Genomic DNA, 25,079 nt, shown 5'->3' on the forward strand with positions numbered 1-25,079 from the left:
AGATCACAGTTGCCTAAAAGACTGTATGAATTCAAGTTTCCAGTACTATTAGTGTTTGTGATATCATCTGTATCAGGAAAGATTCTGGAGTCTGGCAGGTTTGGTCAAGTGAAATGAATTTTCAGATTTTTTTTTTAATAGTGCAGTTAATAAGAAATGTAAAGATTGTACATATAAAGCTTGATATTAAAACAAACAAGTGAACCTACAATCATGTCTAATTTTTATACACAGCTACTATGTGGGACAGTCTATGTAACTGGCCAGATTGATGCTGGAGTCACTTGATCATTACCTATTAAGTTCACTCCCTCTGGGGCACCTGACATTGGTCACTGTTGGTAGATACTGGGCTGGATGGACCTTTGGTCTGACCCAGTATGGCCATTCTTATATTCTTAAGCAAAGAAAATCATCTTGAAGCTGGTAGTGAACTAAGTTCAGGTTCTGATGAGGGCAACTTATTTCAGAACCAGAGAGAATGGTGATGACAACAAATGGACTTTTTGACTGTGGACTTTGATTACTCAGACAGGTTAGTCCAGGATCAGTGGTCTCCACAGGAATGTCACAGGTGTATCAATGGTCTAGATCACTGAGCAACCTGATTAACTTATTGGGCAATAATTTCAGTGAAGGCTGCCACATGCTATCATTAGTGACAACATCATAGCCATATCTGTGTGATCAGGCAAGGAAAACAGTCACCTTCCCTATATGAGGAAATTCAGTTCTACGTTTGTTAGAGAAACTCTTCCCTCCATTTGGGAACTTTCATAGGAAAGGTCTCTCTCTCTCTCTTTCCATAGCAGACAAAAAGTGATCCATTGAAATGGCATCTGCACAACACTGACACTTTTTTTTTTTTTTTTTTGTCTGATAGATATTTGGCATCTAACTACAGACTATTTTGCCAGGCAAAAGTACAAAGAGACCTTAGCTCTAGATGCTCTCTCCTAGCCCTTCCCCAATTTGACCCCTGGTCAGTACAGTGTATTGGCACCTCCCTTAAACTGCCAGGTTGTGCCCCAGAATCTAAGCTTTAATTTTGAGCGTAACCAAGGCAGCAATATTGATCTGTGTTTGCAGAGACCTGAAACAATGGTCCTTATTGTTTTAGAACTATCTTGTTCACTTCAGTGAGAGATTCTAATGATTTTAATGTCAGTTACCTATATCAATTCTAATCAAAGGATGTTAGGAGGGAGATGAAGGTTCACATTATGGAACAATGGTGGAAATCTCCTTTACAAACAGATTGGAGAAAATCTGGAAGACAGAGCAATTGAATTCAGAATGTTGTCAGAACTGAGTGTTGTGGGATCTGTCTATACTCTCCTTAACTCCAGCACAATGGTGCCCACGTTACTGGTATTTGTGGATCTTGCCAAGTGCTGCATAGTCTATCCCATTGCGTGGTAGGAGGGGTTTGTCACTGATGGTTGGGCTGCCCTGTTCTCTGTCTGGAGGAGTGGGGGGCTCTGGCTTGTGATCTGCAGTTGATACTTCCAAGCTCTGGCATCCAGGAAAAGATGGATAGAACGTTTCCCAGAGTGACTTCAGGCATAGTTACAAGTCTGTGGTCATGGGTGGGTTTGGGGGACTATGCTGTAGGTTACAATTCGATTAGATGACTCCTTATTGGATTCTTTAGGATTATAACCATAGAGGTACTGTTTATGGCAAACATCATCATAAAGAGGCAGCCTAGAATCTGTTTTTTACAGCTCAGGCAGCATTCTCACTTGTGGATATCACCAGTCTGCTGTACTGGACCCATCTTTTGGATTCCCTGTCCTCTCAAGCCATCTGAATCTGTAGTATCCAGACACTTCCGCAGTTCTGGTCTCTCCGGCACACTGTCAGGGTGCAGACGCCCTGTCTGGCACCTCTGCTTGAATCCTGTAGTCCCACTGCCTTCAGCTCTGAGACTAGTGCTAAAATCCCCCATGCCTCCCCAGTAGCTAATGCATGCTCTCCCCTGAGGTCCATCCTTGTGCGCATACTGAATTATAGCTTAACTATTTGGGGACTGCATGACAGGTGAAGATGTGGTGATTTGGGAAATGTGTATATTTACAAATTTAGGAGTTCAGATTGCTGTTATGAAATTTTTGTTGTATTACGGGGGGCCTTTTTCTGCATATGGAATCCACCATTTACTGATAGGGGCTGTAGTGCAAATCTACCAGACCAGGACAATGGAGAATTGTTAGCCATAATGACTGTGCTCTGACCAAACAATGGATATGCTAATGAGATTTCTTTAGTGGGGGGGGGGGGGGGGGGCAAAAGCTGCTAGACAACTGACACCACATTCTACAGGCCATTACCCTCTGACCCCACTGAGGAATACCAAAAGAAACTTCACCATTTGCTCAAGAAACTCCCTAAAGAAGCATAGGAACAAATCTACACTGACACACCCCTAGAGTCCTGACCAGGGGTATTCTATCTGCTACCCCGAATCCTGGATGCCCCATCATCTCCGGCATTGGCACCCTGATAACAGAATTGTCTGGCTATGTAGACTCTCTCCTCAGGCTCTACGCTACCAGCACTCCCAGCTATCTTCAAGACACTACTGACTTCTTGAGGAAACTACAATCCTTCGGTGATCTTCCAGAAAACACCATCCTAGCCTCTATGGATGTAGAAGCGCTCTACACAAACATTCCACACAAAGCTGGACTACAAGCCATCAGAAATAGCATCACTGATACCATCACCGCAAACCTGGTAGCTGAACTTTGTGACTTTGTCCTCACCCACAACTATTTCAGATTTGGGGACAATTTATACCTTCAAGCCAGCGGGACTGCTATGGGTATCTGCATGGCCCCAGGGTATGCCAACAATTTTATGGCTGACTTAGAACAACACTTTCTCAGCTCTTGTCCCCTTATGTCCCTACTCTACTTGCGCTACATTGATGACATCTTCATAATCTGGACCCATGGGAAGGAGGCCCTTGAGGAATTCCACCAAGATTTCAACAATTTCCACCCCATCATCAACCTCAGCCTGGACCAGTCCACACAAGAGATCCATTTCCTAGACACTACAGTGCTAATAAGCGATGGTCACAGAAACGCCACCCTATACCGGAAACCTACTGACCGCTATACTTACCTACATGCCTCTAGCTTCATCCAGACCACATCACACGATCCATTGTCTACAGCTAAGCTCTAAGGCTTGGTCTACACTCACCCCCCAAATCGAACTAAGGTACGCAACTTCAGCTATGTGAATAACGTAGCTGAAATTCGAAGTACCTTAGTTCGATCTTGCCTCGGTCCACACGCGGCAGGCAGGCTCCCCCATCGACTCCGTGGTACTCCTCTTGTCTAGCTGGAGTACCGCAGTCGACGGCGAGCATTTCCGGGTTCGACTTATCGCGTCCAGACAAGACGTGATAAGTCGAACCCAGAACTTCGATTGCCAGCCGCCGAACTAGTGGCTGGGTGTAGACATACCCTAAGCTACAACTGCATTTGCTCTGATCCCTCAGACAGAAAAACTCCTACAGGATCTCTATCAAGCGTTCTTAAAACTACATTACCCATCTGGTGAAGTGAAGAAACAGATTGACAGAGCCAGAAGGGTACCCAGAAGTCACCTACTATAAGACAGGCCCAACAAAGAAAGTAACAGAACGCCACTAGCCGTCACGTACAGCCCCCAATTAAAACCTCTCCAGCGCATCATGAAGGATCTACAACCGATCCCTCACTCTCAGACCTTGGGACACAGGCCAGTCCTCGCTTACAGACAGTCCCCAAACCTGAAGCAAATACTCACCAGCAACTACACACCACACAACAAAAACACCAACCCAGGAACCAAACCCCGGTGCCAACCCTATCCACATCTATTCAAGGGACACCATCATAAAACCTAACCACATGGGCCACACCATTAGGGGCTCGTTCACCTGCACATCTACCAATGTGATATATGCCATCATGTGCCAGCAATGCCCCTCTGCTATGTACATTGGGCATACTGGACAGTCTCTATGCAAAAGAATAAATGGACACAAATCTGACATCAGGAATCCTAACATTCAAAAACCAGTAGGAGAACACTTCAGTCTCTCTGGTCACTTAATAACAGACCTAAAAGTGGCAATTCTTCAACAAAAAAACTTCAAAAACAGACTCCAACGTGAAACTGCAGAACTGGAATTAATTTGCAAACTGAACATCATCAGATTAGGCCTGAATAAAGACTGCGAGTGGTTGGGTCATTACAAAATCTAAACCTATTTTCCCCAATACTAATTACCCGCTACTGTTACTCACACCTTCTTGTCAACTGTCTGAAATGGGCCACTCTCATTACCACTTCAAAAGTTATTTTTCCTCCCTTGGTATCCTGCTGTTAATTGAATTGTCTTGTTAGACTGACCTCACACTTGGTAAGGCAACTCCCATCCTTTCATGTATTTATACCTGCTCTTGTATTTTCCACTCCATACATCTAGCCCATGAAAGCTTATGCCCAAATAAATTTGTTAGTCTGTAAGGTGCCAAAAGGACTCCTCATCATTTTTGCTGATACAGACTAACACATCTACCACTCTGAAACCTGTAGTTGATCAAGTTTCCCTGAAGGGGGATAGTGAACAAAGAGTGGAAAATCACCAGGAGCAGCACAAAGAAACAACCTGGGGTTGGTGGGTGAATATATAAACTTGAGAGACTTTAAGAAGCTATTGGCAGGAGAGAGGAAGAGATGAGCAGATCTTCTCTAGCAGCAGAAGAGGTCTGGTTTAACTGCAGGACAGCCAAGGTCAGAGAAAGCTAACTGACCTAGAAAGCTTCGTGATTCTGAAGAGAAGCCATGAGTTGCTGGAGAAAGACCATGGATGCCCCAGAGGATCCACCAAGCCCAAAGAACTCTCCAGAGGAACCTGAGGCTGGGACGTGTGTGTGTGTGATTTTGTGCAGCTTCATGTATTTCTCATGCTACCTAAGTAAAGCTACTGATATTCTTGGACTACAGTGCAAAAATCTGTGTCCTTGCTGACTTTCACTATCGTGTGACCTGGAAGCATTAAATTGTAAACCCAGAAGTGCCTATGTTGCTGGGAGAGGATGTGCTTAAGTAGAGTGGGGAGAGCTGGAGGGGTCAACACTGGTCCTGTAACCTAAGCATTTGGACTGCGGAGTCTCCATTCTCGGAAGGAGGTGCTATGCAGAGGATCTGTAACCTGAGTGTGCCTGGAGGCCCTAAGCCAGGGGTGGTGCCTGGACTCTGTTCAGACTTAGGAGCGTTAAAAAAGCCCACAGAGCCCAATGAGGTGGGCAGCAAACACAATAGATTGGGGAGTGCACAGCAAGAGGAGGAGTTCTGCCAAGTCTTGGAAAAGAAGGCACTTGGAAAAGAAAACACGTGCACTTCATACTTCTACAGCACAGGGGACCTACAGATATAGGCAAAAGAACAAAAAACTATGTATGATTCCTCCTTAGTCCTTAGCACTCCTGAGTGTTCATGGGGGTTTTGATTATTGTCCTGGGAGGAGTCCAAGCCCTCACTCTTCCAGTGTATGTTCTCTTTTTGGAGATGGTATGGTTCCCTGGTGCAGAAAGCGTCTCTCTTTAAATATCAGTCTGTGACACCTTTTCTTGCTTCTTTCCTTACGCTGTTTTTCTTCTGTGCTCCAGCCCTGGAAGTGAGAGTGCTGGCAGAGAGGGTCTTTAAAAGTCAGTGGCTTAGCCACCAGCCCTCATTATACCAGCAGGGTAGGACCGTCCAAAGTCGATGGCCCTATTTCAGCTTCTCATGCAGTCTGTTTTTTGCCACATAATGGAGGTTCTAATCTGCACTGACTGTTACAAGTATAGTTGGTGTTCATGAAATCAAATGGAATTCACAATTGCGCAAAGATGTTCTCCAAACTGTTGGTCTCTTCTCTTCTCCAGATTAGTTTAAATCTCATTGAGTAATGTTGGTCTAATTTTAAGTTATGGTAAATGGTGACTCTTTTTTGAGTACATGAAAAATAATGGGGAATATTAGAAGAAAAAATTAAAACAGAATATCCAACATCAAATGTTGTTTAACGCATCAGTCCACAAAAAATCATTAGTTTGTTTTAACTCATGAGCTCTAAAAAATAAATGTTTAGGTTCTTTTTATTGGCCATTTGCTTTGTGAGCCTTCAGGATACATGTCACATTTTTTCAGGCTTTTCTTTGTAACTATAAGGGCTTAAGACTTTGTTTTCTAAATGATAGCTGAAATTCTCAGTCCCAGAAGCTTGGGCTTTAAGTAAAATATTAAATATCAGGAGACTTGTAATAAAATTTCCAGAATTTGCTACAGGTGTTAACTTTCCTAATTACAACCTAGATTTTTAAATATATATGCTGGCTGAATGCGGCTAATGATTTAACTGAATTGAAGGACAGCAAGCCAGCTCTTTAACCACGTTTCTCACATTTTAAAAAATTAACAAATTTTATTTTAAAATCACCAGAACTTTTTTTTGTCCACAGCTCAAAGTACTAGAAGTTTGGGGAAGATGTACTTTATGGTGTGTCTGAAATAAAGAAGTTGAATCCTTATTAAAAGGGAAAAACTGATCTTAGCCTTAATAGAGACACTACTGCATATCTATAAAATATATAAACACATTGTAGCTGCAGTCCTGAATGGGACTGCACAACTTCTTTACTTACATATCTGAGGAGTTTCTAAAACACATGAATAAGAGTTTTGTTCAGATTCTTCCATGTGTGTTCTTAGAAAAAAAACTAATCGATTGGAGCATTGTTTGGCTTCTCATGCAGGAAATACAAGTACATTATCTGGGTTATTTAATACTATTTGGCTCTTTTTCATCAATGAAGGAAACTAAAATGAAAAGAAAAAATAGGTATAAGAATACTCTTTTTAAAATTTTTGTAATTTTCTTCAACTCACCTGATTACTCTGAAAATCAGTTTAGGATCATATATATTTATTTACTTACACCAAGCGTAAGTATGGTCAGCAGGAGCTGTTGGTTCTCAATTTTCTTTACAAGGGTCTGTGTGATAGTACATCTCTACCTCGATATAATGTGACCCGATGTAACACGAATTCAGATATAACGTGGTAAAGCAGCACTCTAGGGGGGCGGGGCTGCGCACTCTGGAAGATCAAAGCAAGTTTGATATAACGTGGTTTCACCTATAATGCGGTAAGATTTTTTGGCTCCTGAGGACAGCGTTATATCGGGGTAGAGGTGTATATTGAACCAAGTTTCCTGGTCAGTCAATGAAGGGGCTCTGGAAAAACTGCTTGTTATCTCTGAACTTTTTGAGGTCATCTCTGCTTTCAGGAAGTTGTTTTTATTTGCCATTGGTTGCACAGTTGGCTGCTAGGGCTGCAGTTAGTTGCTCTTTTTCCCAACTGCTGCTTATATACCCCCCATTTTCTCTTCAGTGGTTACTTTGGCACCTAGTTATTTAATCAATTGACAAGTAATTTTATCTCAAATGTGCCATTATATTATAAATTTTGGCTATTTATGCCTGAGTTTTTCAAGGCTTGGCTGCCATTTGGAACTAAGCTTTGACTATGTAACTTGCAGAATGAAAGAGAAAATTGGTTGATTTTGACTACTTTTATTCTTGTTAGGTATGCCTCTCAAAGCTTAAGGAGGATTAGAATTAATGAAGATATATTTTAAACTGGTATTTACAACAAAATTATATATTAAAACAAATGTGTTTGGAATTGGTGTGGGGCACAATCATCCTGGGCTGCTCAAAGTTGTCCTGTCAGAAATCTGATTTTCCTAGGCAATGTTGTAAACTCCTTCTTAGAGGTTCTTCAATTGCATCAGACTATAGGAACGCAACAATCATTTTTTCTTGTTTGTGAATAACACTAGTGTATTTTCCAGATGAGCATATCCTTCAAAAAAATGCTACAAATAAGTTCATATATTCTTGTATGTTTGCTGTTTTTCTTTAAGTATTAACATATTAATTTATTTACTTGCAGCTGGGCTCAAAGTGCAAAGAACTGAAAGACATTCATTTTGGCCAGTGTTACAAGATCTCAGATGAAGGAATGATCATTATAGCTAAAGGATGTCTGAAGTTGCAAAGAATATACATGCAGGAAAACAAATTAGTAAGTACTTGTTGAAATATATGTAGTTTTTAAAAATGCTCATGCTGTCCTTTGTCCTATCCGGTTTCCAACTTTTCAGCATCAATATTTTCTCTAGATTTTAATTCTGAATGCTATTTCTAAATAAATACTTTTTTTGAAGTTGCTAAAACAACTTCTCCCCAATTTGAGATTTTCAGTTCTCTATAGATAACACATCTGTTGACTGACAAACTGAATGTCAAAACTCTTTTGGTATGTACTGATTAATCCTCTTGGAGGACAGCATATCTAACACCACTCCAGTTAAGTGTGTGTTTTTTGCACTTGTTGCAGACTTTTTTTTTTTTTTAAACTGCTTCAGTCTAGATATAGATTTGTTATAAAATGTGTTCAGGCACCATATAGATAAGATAAGAACAGGTCAAGTCCATTCAAAATCTTATGCAATAATTAAACAACGTATTGGTAAGAGTGTAACAGGAAATCAGTGCCACTTCCTCTGAAGTTTCAGATGTGTAGTTTTTTGTAATGCCTGGTCAGAAATACTGGCAAGTACAAGTTAGTAGTCTAATCTGGAAATGTGAAACTATATCTCAATCAGGTTCCAGTAGAGCAATGTTCTTTAGATGATAAAAGGCAGATATAACTGTGAAAGTAACATTTCTTGAAGAGTAATACAGGGTCTTTTGTGACCTAGATATTGGAGGCCATCTCTGAAGTGACAAGTTGTTACCATCAAAGCCAGCAACTGCTGAAAGCAATAGGGTAGAGCAGGGATCGGCAACTTTTGGCATGCGGCCCGTCAGGGAAGTCCGCTGGTGGGCCGGGACAGTTTGTTTACCTGCAGCGTCCGCAGGTTTGGCCGATCGGTTTGCCGTTCCAGGCCAGTGGGGGCTGCGGGATGCGGCTCGGGCCAAGGGGTGTGCTGGCTGCTGCTTCCTGCAGCCCCCAACACTCCAGAGCCCATTGGTGGGGAAAAAAGGTGTGTGTGGGGTGTGTGGTGTGGTGGTGTGTGGTTTTTTTTTTTTTTTTTCTCTTCTCCAAAAGGCTGTTTTTTTGCTTAGCGTTAGATTTAATGGTGCTCCAAGGAAAGCCAGAAAAAACAAACTCTGCCAGATGTGAAGACCCACAGTTTGTGTAGAATAGCATATGTAGATTTCAATAAGTAGTAACGGCAGTTGTGCACATCAGGTTATTTTATGTATATGTGTAACTAGCTGCTATTTGCATAATCACTGTAAATATATGGTTATGCAGTTCCTTGTGTAATTTTACACTGTGTACCTGTTTTATTTTAATTTCGGCATCTGTCTTTACCCATTGTATTTTCATATTTCTCACCTGAAATCATAGTCCTTGATTTGTGACATCCTAACTATTTGCATTAGGGAATTTTCATAAAAACAAGAATTTTGCTACACAATAATTCAATTTATTTCTGAAATTATAATTTTCTATTAGGGTCATTGTAGAGCATTCATTTTTGAAATTTTAATCTTCTATTAGGGATATTGTAGACAGATTTATCCATTGACTGCTTCCCTCAAATCACACATTCTCTAGCAAAATAATTTTAAAAAATGCAAGACACATAATTTGTATACATATATCCTTTTTCTTCTTTGTAACTGTTTTATGGACTAACATCCTATAGAAAAGCTATTTTCATTCTAAACATTCTGTTGTGGCTTCAGTCTATAAGATTGCAGAGCAACTCCCTTCTTTCTCTAAGAAGTTGAAAATATGTACATTTCATTGGCTGTTTCTTCTAATATGAAACTGTGTAGTAGTGCAGCATAGAGTGCTCCTTGATGGCTGAGATTGCATGGGGACTCATCTCAGACTTTTAGTTATGTTAAAAAAAGAATAAACAAAACTAGAAAGCTTCAAGTTTACAGTGAAAATAAACTCATTAGTATCAAATGCATAAACAGTATACTCTGGTCCCTGTTTAATCTGTGATTCTGCTTCTGTGGGATCCACTCCTTCTTTCAGAACTGTACTCCAGAATCAGAGGTGTCATTTTAAAACCCAAAAATTAGCCTGTTCATTTGCTAAAATAACAGTTGAGAATGTAGTTGCAATGTTGTTATGCTTAGTCTGCAGGCTGAATTCTTCTCTGCTCCAGAGCTTGGGTTAATGCAGGGAAGGTGGGGCAACATCAAGGAGCTGGTTGCAGCTCCCTGGTACTCTGCAATCCAGCCCTGGCATAAATTGGAGCTGTTCTTACTTATGACAGTGGCATAAGATCCCTTGCTGACCTTAAGCTAGTGGTGGATAGACATAGTGGAGCGCCACTCCACTTTAAATACCCCTTTCTCATGACTGGCTGTGACATACTGTACCTCAAAATAACCTGTACCCCATATTCACCACTTGTATATGCTTATGATATATATTTGTACAAAGTATGCCTTATGAGGTACCATTGGAAAAGTCATACTCTGTTGACAATTAGTGTCCTATTGACATGTATGTATCATCATTGTATATGAAGTTATGAGATTCTGCTATAAGTTTGTTACTGAAACATGTGAGTCTCGGAAATGCCCACAGATAAGCTCCTTAGAAATAACAAAGGAACTGTGAACACAAGACTTGCAAGTCAAGCCTCGTGTACACAAAAGGTCTAAGCAAGAAAATGCATTTCATATGAAGGACTGAATGCAGGGATGTCTAAGCCTATGACACAACCAAGATTTTTTTTCCAGCACCTGCAGGAGAGTATAAAATAAGGAACAGTGACATCATAAGGCCACATCACCACCACCACATATACTGAAGGCAACAAGATCATTTGGAAGACCGATACATCATTGAACTGGGGGGAGTAGTCATAACTGGCAAACTTTCTAGTTAGCACAGACTGTTGTAGGCTTTTGGATAAGAAAGACCTTATTGCTTTAAATTTGATTTAGTTTGATAAAGTTTAGGAATTAGGCTGCAATTTTATCTTTATTTCTTTATTTAACCAATTCTGATCTTCTATGCCTATATCACTTACATTCATCTAAAATCTTTCTCTAGTTAATAAACTTATTTTAATGTTTTACCTAAGCATGTGGGCTTTTGACTGAAGTTTGAGCAATCTACTCATATTACAAAGGTTGGTGCATGTTCATACTCGGTGAAGGAATCACAAACTAATAAATGAGCTTATTCTGATTGAGGGGTCTTAAACAGTGTAAGATGCACATTTCTGGGGTGCAAGTCTAGGACTAAGGCTGGCACAGAAGCCGCTGTGTGCTGCCTCCACCAGCTTTAGCCTAGCAGCTAATTTCTGTACATGGGGAATTCTTTGCTGGCCACCTCTAGTCAGAATCCTATGGCCACTTTGCATCACCTTAGTAGTGCATAGTAGTTGTAGTAGACCAGTGAAGCTACCTCAAGTCTGGAGGCAGCCTGAAAAAACACCTGAAAGTGGCGAATTTCCCCACTCTAATCACTGGGTTTCAGACCCAATCCAGTGAGAATAGTATAAATGTCAGCATTGTTAATGGTTTCATTGAAGATCATTTGAAAACCGCATTTCTCAAACTATGTGGGTGGGTCTTGCAAGGGAGTATGGGAACGTGTCAAGGGAGGTGTGAGCTGTGTGGGGTGGGTGTGTGTGTGTGTGGTTTTTTGGGTCTGTCAGCCCCAGGTGGCTGGGGCTCGTGCAGAAGGGCGGCGCACACCCTGGTGGTAGGTATAAAGGAGGCAGCTCGGACCCCCACCACTAGGCTCAGTCTCTCCTTCGCCTACCCCGTGCCTCACCTGGAGGCGGCTGGACTCTGGCTGTCAGCCCCAGGGTGGCATCAGCAGTGCAGAAGTAAGTGTGGCAATGGGGTGCTAAGTCTGCTGTGAAAAGTGATATTTACAAATATCCCTTTCCACATTGCCACCCTTACTTCTGTGTTGCTGCTGGTGCATGCTGCCTTCAGACCTGGGCACCTGGCCAGCAGCTGCTGCTCTCTGCTCTGCCTTCAGAGTTGGATGGTGGTATATGTACTTTGGGAGGGGGAGAATAAACAGACACAAAGAAGGGGGCCTGATCAAATAAGATTGAGAACCACTTTAAACAGCTAGGCAATGTACTCATTCCATGATCACCTCCATACAAACCCCAACTGCCTCTGACCCAGCAGTCAAAACCTTCATTGCTCCCTACAACTTTTATAATGCAGTTGTAGGTTGCCAGTTCAATAATCAGTAGCATATCAAATGAAAATGTAGGGATATCTTAAAATTATATTTGATATCAAAGTAATACCAGAGGTTCTGTAATTTCTTCATTATTCATTTTCATATGTAAACACTTCCTTTCTTTTTTTTAATCCAGAGTCAGTCTAAAATCTTCCAGTTTTGCAGCACTGTTGCGGTGTAGTTTAGGTCCAGCTTGCTGTGGAATAAATAGGACTTTGGTTGTTCCAAACAATTTGTTATAAGCAGTGCTATTACAGAGCCATCCAGTAGCAAAATGTCTTTTAGAGAGAAGATTGCTTTGCAATGAAATGTGGACCAATGAATACACTTCAGTTGCCTCTTAAGTTGCAGAGTAACTCCATTGAGGCTGGTGGGAAAGAAGAAACTTTTTGTTTTTTTTGGTGACTGGCTGTTCATAGCACCAAAAGCATTCGAGGCACCTTACAAAAAAAATACACATCCTTTGCTCTGAACTTCTGACTGTTAAATAGTGTACAGTAGAACCTCAGACTTGCAAACAGATTGGTCAACCACACACCTCATTTGGAACTGGAAGTACATAATCAGCAGCAGAGACCTCCCCCGCCCCCCCCCCCCCAAAAAAAAGTATAGTTGTGATGGGTTGAATCACAGAAACCCCCTTGGGAACTGTCAACTGATGTGCCAAGATTACTTCTGCCCCTGCTTTCCCTGCCAGCTCGAGACCCCAGCACCCTGTCTTGCTGAGCCAGACATGCCCATCTGCTCCAACACAGACCCAGGGTCTGAATTACTTGCCCCAAAGCTGCAGACTTGACTGAAAGCAGCTAACAGAAGTGTTCTTATCTTTAACACTCAGATGCCCAACTCCCAATGGGGTCTAAAATCCAAATAAATCTGGTTTACCCTGATAAAGCTTATACAGGGTAAACTCATAAATTGTTTGCCCTCTATAACACTGATAGAGAGATATGCACAGCTGTTTGCCCCCCCACCCAGGTATTAATACATACTCTTGGTTAATTAATAAATAAAAAGTGATTTTATTAAATACAGAAAGTAGGATTTAAGTGGTTCCAAGTAGTAACAGACAGAACAAGGTGAATTGCCAAGCAAAATAAAATAAAACACGCAAGTCTATGTCTAATACAGTAAGAAACTGAATACAGATAAGATCTCACCCTCAGAGATGTTTCAGCAAGTTTCTTTCACAGACTGGATGCCTTCCTAGTCTGGGCACAGTCCTTTCCCCTGGTACAGCCCTTGTTCCAGCTCAGGTGGTAGGTAGGGGATTCCTTATGATGGCTGCTTCCTTTCTCTGTTCCACCCACTTATATATCTTTTGCATAAGGTGGGAATCCTTTGTCCCTCCGGGTCCCTCCCCACCCCCCAATGGAAAAGCACCAGGTTAAAGATGGATTCCAGTTCAGGTGACATGATCACATGTCACTGCAAGACTTCATTACCCACTTGCCAGCACAAACATATACAGGAAGACTTACAGGTAAAACACAGCCATCTGCAGTTAATTGTCCTGGTTAATGAGTCATCAAGATTCCAAACCGCCATTAATGGCCCATACTTTGCATAATTACAATAGGTCCTCAGAGTTATAGTTCATATTTCTAGTTTCAGATACAAGTGATACATTTATACAAATAGGATGATCATTCAGTAATTATAAGCTTTGTAATGATACCTTACAAGAGACCTTTTGCATGAAGCATATTCCAGTTACATTTGCATATTTTCATAAAATCATATAGAGTGCAACGTCACAATAGCACTGTGTTAAACTACTAAAAAGGAATTTTTTTTTTTTTTTTTTTTTAAAGAAAAGACCTGACATGGTAAGAAAACTGTTTCTGTGCTTGTTTCATTTAAATTAAGATGGTTTTTCTTCTGCAAAGTAAGGTTTCAAAGTTGTATTAAGTCAATGTTTGGTTGTAAACTTTTGAAAGAGCAACCATAACGTTTTTTTCAGAGTTACGAATATGACCTCCATTCATGAGGTGTTTGTAACGCAGAGGTTCTGCTGTATTAAGTGAAAGTTATAAACAAAAGAGAAAGAAGATGGGAGAAGTTACATTGTCACTTAGTTACTTTGTGTACCTGTCTTATTACATATGGACTATTTTGTTTCTTATCCCATTAGAATGTCATGCTTGCTTACTTTTATATTATCTTTAAACAGGAGAGAAAATACAGGCAAAGCAGGGTGTTTTCCTCACCATTGGGCAATTGTTCAGTCTGATAATATAGTAAAAAGTAACAAATATTCCACTTTCCAAGCTTGTTTAGTTGGTTTGATTTTCATAATTGCTCTGACAGTTTCTGATTTTATAAAAGGGTAAAAACTGACATCTAACTACCTCACAGTAGTCGAACATAAATGGAAAACTGTTTTAGAACTAGGCTTTCAAGTTTAAAATGTTGGTGTGAGGATATGGTTTTTACTTTGCTGCTTCTATTTGTTTGGCTGGAGCTAACTTCTGCAAGGCAAATATTAACTATATTTCAAATGAAATAGTAATGTAGCTCAAGGCGGTAGGAGATGAATTGGTTAATATTCCTTCCCCCCCCAAAAAAGTGATTATTAAATTACTGTACGTACTCATAGGAACACTAAATGAAGCACGTTATAATTATCCCTGCAGTCAACGGCACAAGAAACTTCTCAAAAAGTGTAAAGCAACAATATGGCATTGCCACCCTTTTTTCTGCAGTGCTGCTGGCAGTGGCATTGTCTTCAGAGCTGGGTAGTTGGAGACCCGCTGCTGCTGTACCCTCCCCACTTCACCTTCCTCAGAAAGAAAAAGGTTGAGAACCCCCGCTGTGTTAGGGAACTTGAAATATGGTAACCTGAGCAAAGAAGCTAAAGGTTATCACTATTTTTGTGTGTCTGGTGACCCCCCCCCCCCATACAATAGCCTTGTTGATTCCCTTTTGGGTTGGGACCCCCAGTTTGAGAAACTCTGCTCTTGCCAGATTGTACTGGGCAGGATGTTATGTATGTGAGTGGGGTGTGGGGTGGTTTTTTTTTTTTTTTTTTTTTCCTCGCCCCTTCACCTTTCCCACCAGCCCAGGGACTCAGTGGGTAGGTTAGGTTATAAAATTCATTTTTGTTGCAACTTTGCAGGTACTTGTTCCATAGGTAGTCACGTTCCCTGATGAAACCGAATTGGAAGCATCTTAAAAGAAGGTATCTACTAAAAGAGAAATAGGTTTGGGGCGCCTAAAGACTGATACAACAAGGTGACAGGTCCCCGCTTCCTGATCCATTTAACTCTAGAAAGAAGGAAAGGCAGTGAGGTCCCAGAAATGGTCTGAGAATGGGGTGGGGAGGGAGACAGCAGTCCTCCACCAAGCAGAACGGATTACAAAGGAAACATGACCTATACTGGGTAACTTGTTGCCAGATGGTTCCTAAATGAGTTAGTTAATAAAGTTGCAACCTAGTTCAACCGCATTCCTGGTGGTGTTTTGTTTTGTCTTTGTGTGGTGCTTAGGATAATTGGATTGATGCTTACAACCATTAGTAGTGCACAACTTCCATTTTAAGAAGACCAACTTCTGTTTGTATTGACCTCTTTACATTTGAAAACCTTGTTTTTGATACTTTGGTTTGTGAGAGCATTTTGAACTATTTAAAGAGTTACTTCAGAGTATTCTGTCTTTAAAGACACCATGCTGATCTATAACCTAAGTTCGTCCATGTGTACTCGATAGCAGAATCCGCAACCAGTGCTCCGTATTTATAATCTTTGCTTTTCCCCATGCTGTTTTAGGTTTGTATCTTTTAATGCAGAGTAGAAATTGATTGTAAAATCTCATGCCATAATGATTAAATGTAGCTATAAAATTAAGAGTGGATGTAAAGTGTCTCTATATAAAGGAGACACTAGGCAAGGTCAGTTCAAGATATTTCAGTATAAATGTTTCTCTCTCTCTCTCTATTGAATGCACGTATGTATGTAGAAATGCTAACTTAAAAACATTTTTATACACTAAGTGAAACCCTCATCTCTATCCTTAGTAGTACTTTAAATCTATAGGCGAAAATAAATTTGCTTCCGACTTCTTCCACATAGTTACCGTGAAGTAACTTGATCATTGATCCCTTAGGGTATGTCAACACTGCAGTTGAAAACTTGCAGCTAGCCTGTGCCAGCTGACTTTGGTGTGTGGGGCTCAGGCTCAGGGAGTGTTTACTTGTGGTCTTTCTCCACATTGGGCAGATGGGTCCAGGATATGGTTTGACAGAGTTACATCGTAGAATTTTCAAAGATTCCAAATAATTTCCTCCTTCTTCCAGTATACTCAAATCTGCAAGAGGCAAAATATGTAAAAGCCTATAGATCACCCTTTGTGAATTGGCACTATAGAGTTCCTGAGACAGAGGGTATGTCTACACTACGGGATTAATCCGAATTTAGATAATTCGGATTTGAGAAACAGGTTGTATAAAGTCGAAATGAGTGCGGCCACACTAGCACAGTAATTCGGTGGTGTGCGTCCAAGTACCGGGGCTAGCGTCGATTTCTGCACCGTTGCACTGTGGGTAGCAATTCCATAGCTATCCCATAGTTCCCGCAGTCTCCTGCGCCCATTGGGATTGTGGGTTAAGATCCCAGTGCCTGATGGGACAAAAAACATCGTCGCAGGTGGTTCTGGGTACAGCCTCACTCCCTCCCTCCCTGCCTCCCTGCATGAAAGCAACGGACGGCAGACAACCATTTTCGCGCCTTTTTTCCTGGGTGGGTGAACACTGCAGACTCCATACCACGGCAAGCATGGAGCCCGCTGAGGTCAAGACAGCACTCATGAATATTGCAAACACCTCGCGCGTTCTTGTGGAGTTTATGCTCAGCCAGGACCAGAAAAACGAGGCGAGGAGGCAGCGGCGGCGGCAGCGCAGCGACAAGCATGATGAGGACATGGACACGGACACGGACACAGAATTCAGTGAAACCACAGGCCCCAGTGCTTTGGAGATCATGTTGTTAATGGGGCAGATTCTATCCATGGAACGCCGATTCTGGGCAAGGGAAACAAGCACAGACTGGTGGGACCGCATAGTGTTGCAGGTCTGGGACGATTCCCAGTGGCTGCGGAACTTTCGCATGTGTAAGGGCACTTTCATGGAACTTTGTGACTTGCTTTCCCCTGCCCTGAAATGCCAGAATACCAAGATGAGAGCAGCCCTCACAGTTGAGAAGCGCGTGGCGATAGCCCTGTGGAAGCTTGCAACGCCAGACAGCTACCGGTCAGTCGGGAATCAATTTGGAGTGGGCAAATCTACGGTGGGGGCTGCTGTGATGCAAGTAGCCAAAGCAATCACTCAGGTGCTGCTACGAAAGTTAGTGACTCTGGGAAATGTGCAGGCTATAGTGGATGGTTTTGCTGCAATGGGATTCCCTAACTGTGGTGGGGCAATAGACGGAACCCATATCCCTATCTTGGCACCGGAGCACCAAGCCACCGAGTACATAAACCGCAAGGGGTACTTTTCAATGGTGCTGCAAGCACTTGTGGATCACAAGGGACGTTTCACCAACATCAACGCGGGCTGGGCGGGAAGGGTTCATGACGCTCGCGTCTTCAGGAACACTACTCTGTTTAAAGGGCTGCAGCAAGGGACTTACTTTCCGGACCAGAAAATAACCGTTGGGGATGTTGAAATGCCCATAGTTATTCTTGGGGACCCAGCCTACCCCTTAATGCCATGGCTTATGAAGCCATACACAGGCAGCCTGGACAGGAGTCAGGAGCTGTTTAACTACAGGCTAAGCAAGTGCAGAATGGTGGTAGAATGTGCATTTGGCCGTTTAAAAGGTCGCTGGCGTTCATTATTGACTCGCTCTGACCTCAGCCAAAGAAATCTCCCCATTGTTATTTCTGCTTGCTGTGTGCTCCACAATCTCTGTGAAAGTAAGGGGGAGACCTTTATGGCGGGGTGGGAGGCTGAGGCAAATCGCCTGGCTGCTGATTACGCGCAGCCAGACACCAGGGCGATTAGAAGATCACACCATGAAGCGCTGTGCATCAGAGAAGCTTTGAAAACCAGTTTCATGGCTGGCCAGGCTACCGTGTGAAATATCTGTTTGTTTCTCCTTCATGAAAACCCTCCCCCTTTACTGACTGATTTTCTGTAAGGAACCCACCCTGCCCCTTCCCCCAGCTTTCTTTCAAACCAAATAAAGTCACTATCATTTAAAAATCATTTATTCTTTATTAATAGATTAGAAAAAGAGGGAGGGAACCCGGGTGGTATTTGGGAGGAGGATTGCTGGGAAGGAAAAAGCCACAAAGAAAAGGTTAAAAAAATGACAGCCTTTTGCTTGGGCTGTCTACTGGGGTGGAATGGGAAGGTGTACGGAGCCTCCCCCCCCGCGTTCTTACACGTCTGGGTGAGGAGGATACGGAACATGGGGAGGGGGGAGGGTGGAACAGGGGCTGAAGCGGCAGTCTGTTTTCCAGCAGCCGTTCCTGAACCTCCACCAGACGCCGGAGCAGCCCCAGCGTTGCATCCTTCATCCTCTGGTCTTCCTGCCGCCATCTCTCATCTCGATCGTCTCTCCTCTCCTCACGTTGGTCCCTCCTCTCCTCACGTTGGTCCCTCCTCTCCTCACGTTCACTGACTTCTTTCCTATACTTTGAAACTGTTTCCTTCCACTCATTCAGATGAGCTCTGTCACTCCTGCTGGATTGCATAATTTCAGAAAACATGTCCTCCCGCGTCTTCTTCTTACGACGCCTTATCTGTGATAACCTTCGGGATGGAGGAGGGAGGCTTGAGGAATTTGCAGCTGCTGTAGGGAGGGGAAAAAAGAGAGAATTGTTTTAAAAGCTACATTTTGCAGAACAATGCTTATACTCTTTCACGGTGACCAACACTGTTCACATTACATAGCACATGTGATTTCTGTGCAAGGTCGCATTTTGCCTCTTAATGCTGAGTGCTTGTGGCTTTGCTGCTAGAGATCACAGGTCTGGGCAACAGAATTCGGCTTGCATGCGGCCATGGTAAGCCATTGTTTTACAGCTTCTGCACCCTCCTTTCCCACATACCAAGCATAGCCTGTAGAGTGCTGCAGAAGCCTGGCCAATCTCAGCCAGTTGGGGGGGGGCAGTGTGGGGGGGCTTGTCTGGGCCCCTTCAGGCAAGTAGAGTGCTGCGGTTTTTCTGTTAACATTCAGCAGCACCAGAAAACAAACTAACCCCCCCCCCGCCATGAATTCTCTGGGATGATCACGGTACCCCTCCCCCCACCGCATGGCTGGTATCAGGGAAGATCCCTGCAGGCACCAAACTACCCCCCCCCCGCCGCCGACCCCCCCCCTCGCCATGAATTCTCTGGGATGATCACGGTACCCTCCCCCCACCGCGTGGCTGGTAACAGGGAAGAACCCTGCTAGCCAAACGCGGAAAACTTCAGGGCCAATTTCCCATCTGCGCTTGGCTAACTGCAGGGAAGGATTTATTTTCCGCCACAGGCAAACAGCCCAGTAGGAACGGCCACCTCTGTCCCCTTAATTAAGTTCCCGTATTTCAACCAGGTTACCAGGAGTGATATCACTCTCCTGAGGATTACACAACAAGATAAAGAACGGATGTTGCTTGAATGCCAGCAAACACCGGGACCATACGCTGCTAGGCTTTGTCAGGCAATGATACCAGATTACTTGCTGCAAGCATGGCGTGGTCAAGTGTCCTACCATGGAGGAGGGAATAAGGATGCACTGCCCAGAAACCTTCTGGCAAGGCTTTCGGAGTACCTCCAGGAGAGCTTCATGGAGATGTCCCTGGAGGATTTCCGCTCCATCCCCAGACACGTTAACAGACTTTTCCAGTAGCTACAGACTTTTCCAGTAGCTGAACTGACCGCGAATGCAAAGTCAGGCAAAGTAATCATTAAAAACCGTTTGCTTTTAAAACAAGTTTTATATTTTAAAAGGTAAACTCACCTGAGGTCCCTTCCATGGGGTCAGAGTTTTGGGTACTGGCTTGGGAGGCTTGGGAGGGTACTTCAGTCAGGGTGAGAAAAAGATCCTGGCTGTTGGGGAGAATGGAGTGCTGTGTGCTCTCTGCAAGCTCATCCTCCTCCTCCTCCTCTACCCCATCGGCAGAATCCTCAGGCGTCGAGACTATCCCCGACCCAGAATCCACGAACAAAGGTGGGGTAGTGGTGGCAGCCCCCCCTAGAATTGCATGCAGCTCGGCGTAGTAGCGGCATGTCCGCGGCTCTGACCCGGAGCGACCGTTTGCCTCCTTTGTTTTTTGATAGGCTTGTCTGAGCTCCTTGACCTTCAAGCGGCACTGCTCAGAGTCCCTATTGTGGCCTCTCTCCATCATGCCCTTGGAAATTTTTTCAAAAGTTTTTGCATTTCGTCTTTTAGAACGAAGTTCTGCAAGCACTGAATCCTCTCCCCATACAGCGATCAGATCCAGTACCTCCCTCACGGTCCATGCTGGTGCTCTTTTTCGATTATCAGCCTGCATGGTTACCTGTGCTGATGAGGTATCTGTGGTCACCTGTGCTCTCCATGCTGGGCAAACAGGAAATGAAGTTCAAATGTTCGCGGGGCTTTTCCTGTCTACCTGGCCAGTGCATCCGAGTTCGGATTGCTGTCCAGAGCGGTCACAATGATGCACTGTGGGATAGCTCCCGGAGGCCAATACCATCGAATTGCGGCCACACTAACCCTAATTCGAATTGCTAAAATCGATTTTGGCGCTACTCCGCTCGTTGGGGTGGAGTACAGAAATCGATTTAAAGGGCCCTTTACATCGAATTAAATGGCGTCGTTGTGTGGACAGTTACAGGGTTAATTCGAATTAAAGCTGATAAATCCGAATTAAAGTCGTAGTGTAGACCAGGCCAGAGATTCTCTGACCAGTACTTGATCTTGTTTTTGGTATTGGGGAGATCCAGGGAAGACAGCGCTGTGTTGGACTTAAAACACCTGAACAAATTCATAAGGAGAAACAGATTCAAAATAGACACCTTGAACTCAATAAGGTGGTCTGCCAGGGAGATTACCTTATGTCCTTTGATTTGAAGGAGGCCTATCATCATGTGCCAATTCACCAGCACACAGGAATTTTCTATGATTTATTCATAGGACCAATCATTTTCAATACAAAGCACTGCCTTTTGGACTGCCGTCCATGCCTCAAGTGTTTGCAAACGTTTTTGTTGTTCTGTTGGCTGCTCTCAGGCAGAGCGTGTCCAGGGGGGGTCAACTTAAAAAACTCAGACCACAGTGCAACATCATGGATTTATAGTAAATTTTGATAAATCATCTTCAGCCATCTCAGTCCGTGCTTCACTGTGGAGTGTTGATAGACACGCAGGCCCGCAAAATCTTTTAATCAATTAGGAGATCAGATTGCCGATTACCTTGTGAAACACCTGAGGAGGTTGGTTGGCACCTAATGAATATTCTAAGGATGATCGTGTCCTGCATAGGGATAGTGCCTTGGGCATGAATGTGTCTGAGGACTCTCCAGGGATTCTTCTGTTCTTTCGCTGCAATCTGATACTTTACATTTCAGAAAGTGAAAGTTATGTTACTTGTGTTTTGAATTTACTGATTTGCTGGATGTGTCCAGAGAGATTTCAGGGAAGGTTGGCCGTGGTGGAGCCAGAAATGTCTATCATAACTGATGCAAGTATGAAAGGCTGGGGAGTGTTCCCTGAAAAGTCAGTGATTCAGTGGATTTGGTCCTTCACAGAATGAAAGAAAAGCACACATTGTCTAGAAGTGAGGGCAATAAAGTATGCTTTTCAACAAATGGCTGAAGCATTGCTGAATGGTCGCATCCTGGTAATGATGGACAACACATCAACGATTGCCAGGTGGGTACAAGATCAAAGGATCTACAGAAGGAGGTGGCATCATTGATGCAGTGGGCGGAAGGCTCATCTACAGTCTGTTAGGGCCTTGCACATAAAGGGTACCAGCAATATGAAAACCAATTGGCAGAGGAGAAGGAGAATCAATTTGGGGGAATGGAGTCTTCACAATTAATCCTTCTGATTGATCACCAAAACTTTCAGAACTCTGATTCTGGATATTTTTCTATGTAAGGCAAACTGGAAGGGTCACCAATACTTTTTAAGTGAGAGCCAGGAGCTCCAGGCGCATATGTCCTGTCAAAGGGCTTATTTTATGCTTTTCCCACAGTGCCCATCATTGCCAAGGAAATTCAGAAGATCAGGAAGGAGGAACAGAAGTGATTTTTAATGGCTCCCCATTAGCCCAGGAAGTCTTGGTTTCCTGGCCTCATGAACATAGAATCATATGGTTAGAAGGAACCACAAGGGTCATCTAGTCTAACCCCCTGCCAAAGTGCATGATTTGTTGTGTCTTAACCATTCAAGACACATGGCTATCCAGCCTCCTTTTGAAAAACTCCAGTGAAGGAGCTTCCACAACTTCCCGAGGCAGCCTGTGCTATTGTCCTACTGTTCTTACAGGTAGGAAGTTTTTCGTGAGATTAATCTAAATCTGCTGTGCTGTAGTTTGAACTCTTTGCCTCCTTGTTCTGCCCTCTATGGTAAGAGAGACAGAGAACTTTTACTCCATCTTTTTTATGGCAACCTTTCAAGTATTTGAAGACTGCTATCCTGTTCCCCCACTTAATCCCCTCTTTTCCAGACTAAACATACCCAGTTCCCTTAACCTCTGCTCATATGACTTATATTCTATTCCTTTGGTCATCTTTGTCACGCACTTCTGGATCCTTTCCAGTTTCTTTACATTCTTTCTATACATTGGTGACCAAAATTGGACACACTACTCCAGCTGAGGCATAACCAGCACCAAGTAGAGCAGTACTATCACATCCTATGACTTGCATGCTATGCCTGTGTTAATGCAATGTAAAGTTGCATTTTTTTTTAATTTTTGGAACAGCATCACACTGCTGATTTATGTTTGAGGTTGTGATCTACCACAATTCCCAGATCCTTTTCAGCAGTGCTGCTCCCAAGCCAGTCATCTTACATTCTGTATTTGTGTATTCGGTTTTTCTTCCTTAAGTGTAGCACCTGACATTTCTATGTTGAATTTCATTGTGTTGCCTATAGCCCAGTTCTCCTCCAGTATATCAAGATCCCTCTGAATTGTGGCTCTATCCTCCAAAGGTTTGGCAACCCCCACTGGATTTGTCATCTGCAGATTTGATCAGTATGCTCTCTATACAGTAATTCCTCGCTTAACGTTGTAGTTATGTTCCTGAAAAATGCAACTTTAAGTGAAATGATGATGTTAAGCGAATCCAATTTCCCCATAAGAATTAATGTAAATGGCGGGGGGTTAGGTTCCAGGGAAATTTTTTTCACCAGACAAAAAACTATATTTTATATATAAAAAAATACCACACACACACACGCTAGAAGTTTTAAACAAACAATTTAATATTGTACACAGCAATGATGATTGTGAAGCTTGGTTGAGGTGGTGAAGTAAGAGGGTGGGATATTTCCTGGGGAATGCCTTACTGCTAAATGATAAACTAGCATTCGGCTGAGCCCTCAAGGGTTAACACGTTGTTAATGTAGCCTCACACTCTACAAGGCAGCACAAATGGAGGGAGGGGAGACAGCATGGCATACAGAGACACACACTCTGTGTGTGAGGGAGAGAGAGAGAGAGAGATGCGCATTGCCCCTTTAAGTATGTTGACCCCAGTCTAAGTACATTGCCTCTTTTAAAAAAAAAAAAAAAAAAAAAAAAATCAGGAAGTTGAGATAGTAGCTGTGGCCAGCAAGCTCTCTCTGTCCTGAGCCCTGTCATAAGAACGGCCATACTGGTTCAGACCAAAGATCCATCCAGTCCAGTATCCTGTCTACTGACAGTGGCCAATGCCAGGGGCTCCAGAGGGAGTGAACCTAACAGGTAATGATCAAGTGATCTCTCTCCTGCCATCCATCTCCACCCTCTGACAAACAGAGGCTAGGGACACCATTCCCTTACCCATCCTGGCTAATAGACATTAATTGACTTAACCTCCGTGAATTGATCTAGTTCTCTTTTCAACCCTGTTATAGTCCTAGCCTTCACAACCTCCTAAGGCAAGGAGTTCCACAAGTTGACTGTGTGATGTGTGAAGAAGAACTTCCTTTAATTTGTTTTAAACCTGCTGCCCATTAATTTCATTTGGTGGCCCCTAGTACTTATATTATGGGAACAAATAAATAACTTTTCCTTTTTCACTTTCTCCACACCACTCATGATTTTATGTCTCTATCATATTCCCCCCTTAGTCTCCTCTTTTCCAAGCTGAAAAGTCCTAGCCTCTTTAATCACTCCTCATATGGGACCCGTTCCAAACCCTTAATCATTTTAGTTGCCCTTTTCTGAACTCTTTCTAATGCCAGTATATTTTTTTTGAGCTGAGGAGACCACACCTGTATGCAGTATTCAAGATGTGGGCGTACCATAGATTTATATAAAGGCAATAAGATACACTTCTACCCCAATATAACGTGACCCGATATAACACGAATTCGGATAGAACGTGGTAAAGCAGTGCTCCGGGGGGGGCTGGGCTGCACACTCCAGCGGATCAAAGCAAGTTCGATTATAACGCGGTTTCACCTATAATGCGGTAAGATATTTTTGGCTCCCGAGGACAGCGTTCTATCGGGATAGAGGTGTATTCTCCATCTTATTCTCTAGCCCTTTTCTAATGATTCCTAACATCCGGTTTGCTTTTTTGACTGCCGCTGCACACTGTGTGGATGTCTTCAGAGAACTATCCACTATGATGCCAAGATCTCTTTCTTG

At 43.0% G+C, this 25,079-nt stretch overlaps 1 protein-coding gene across 3 annotated transcripts in view; it reads left to right on the forward strand.

The window, feature by feature from the left end:
• Positions 1-25,079, forward strand: part of FBXL17 (F-box and leucine rich repeat protein 17) — a 480,497-nt gene that overhangs the window by 24,170 nt on the left and 431,248 nt on the right. For all 3 annotated transcript variants that reach the window (XM_054031676.1, XM_054031674.1, XM_054031675.1), the window contains one exon: positions 8,005-8,136. In XM_054031676.1, coding sequence (XP_053887651.1) covers positions 8,005-8,136 — 132 coding nt within the window. The remainder of the gene's footprint in view (positions 1-8,004; positions 8,137-25,079) is intronic.

The sequence above is a fragment of the Malaclemys terrapin genome, chromosome 6 (genome assembly GCF_027887155.1).
Source record: "Malaclemys terrapin pileata isolate rMalTer1 chromosome 6, rMalTer1.hap1, whole genome shotgun sequence".
NCBI lineage: Eukaryota > Metazoa > Chordata > Testudines > Emydidae > Malaclemys > Malaclemys terrapin.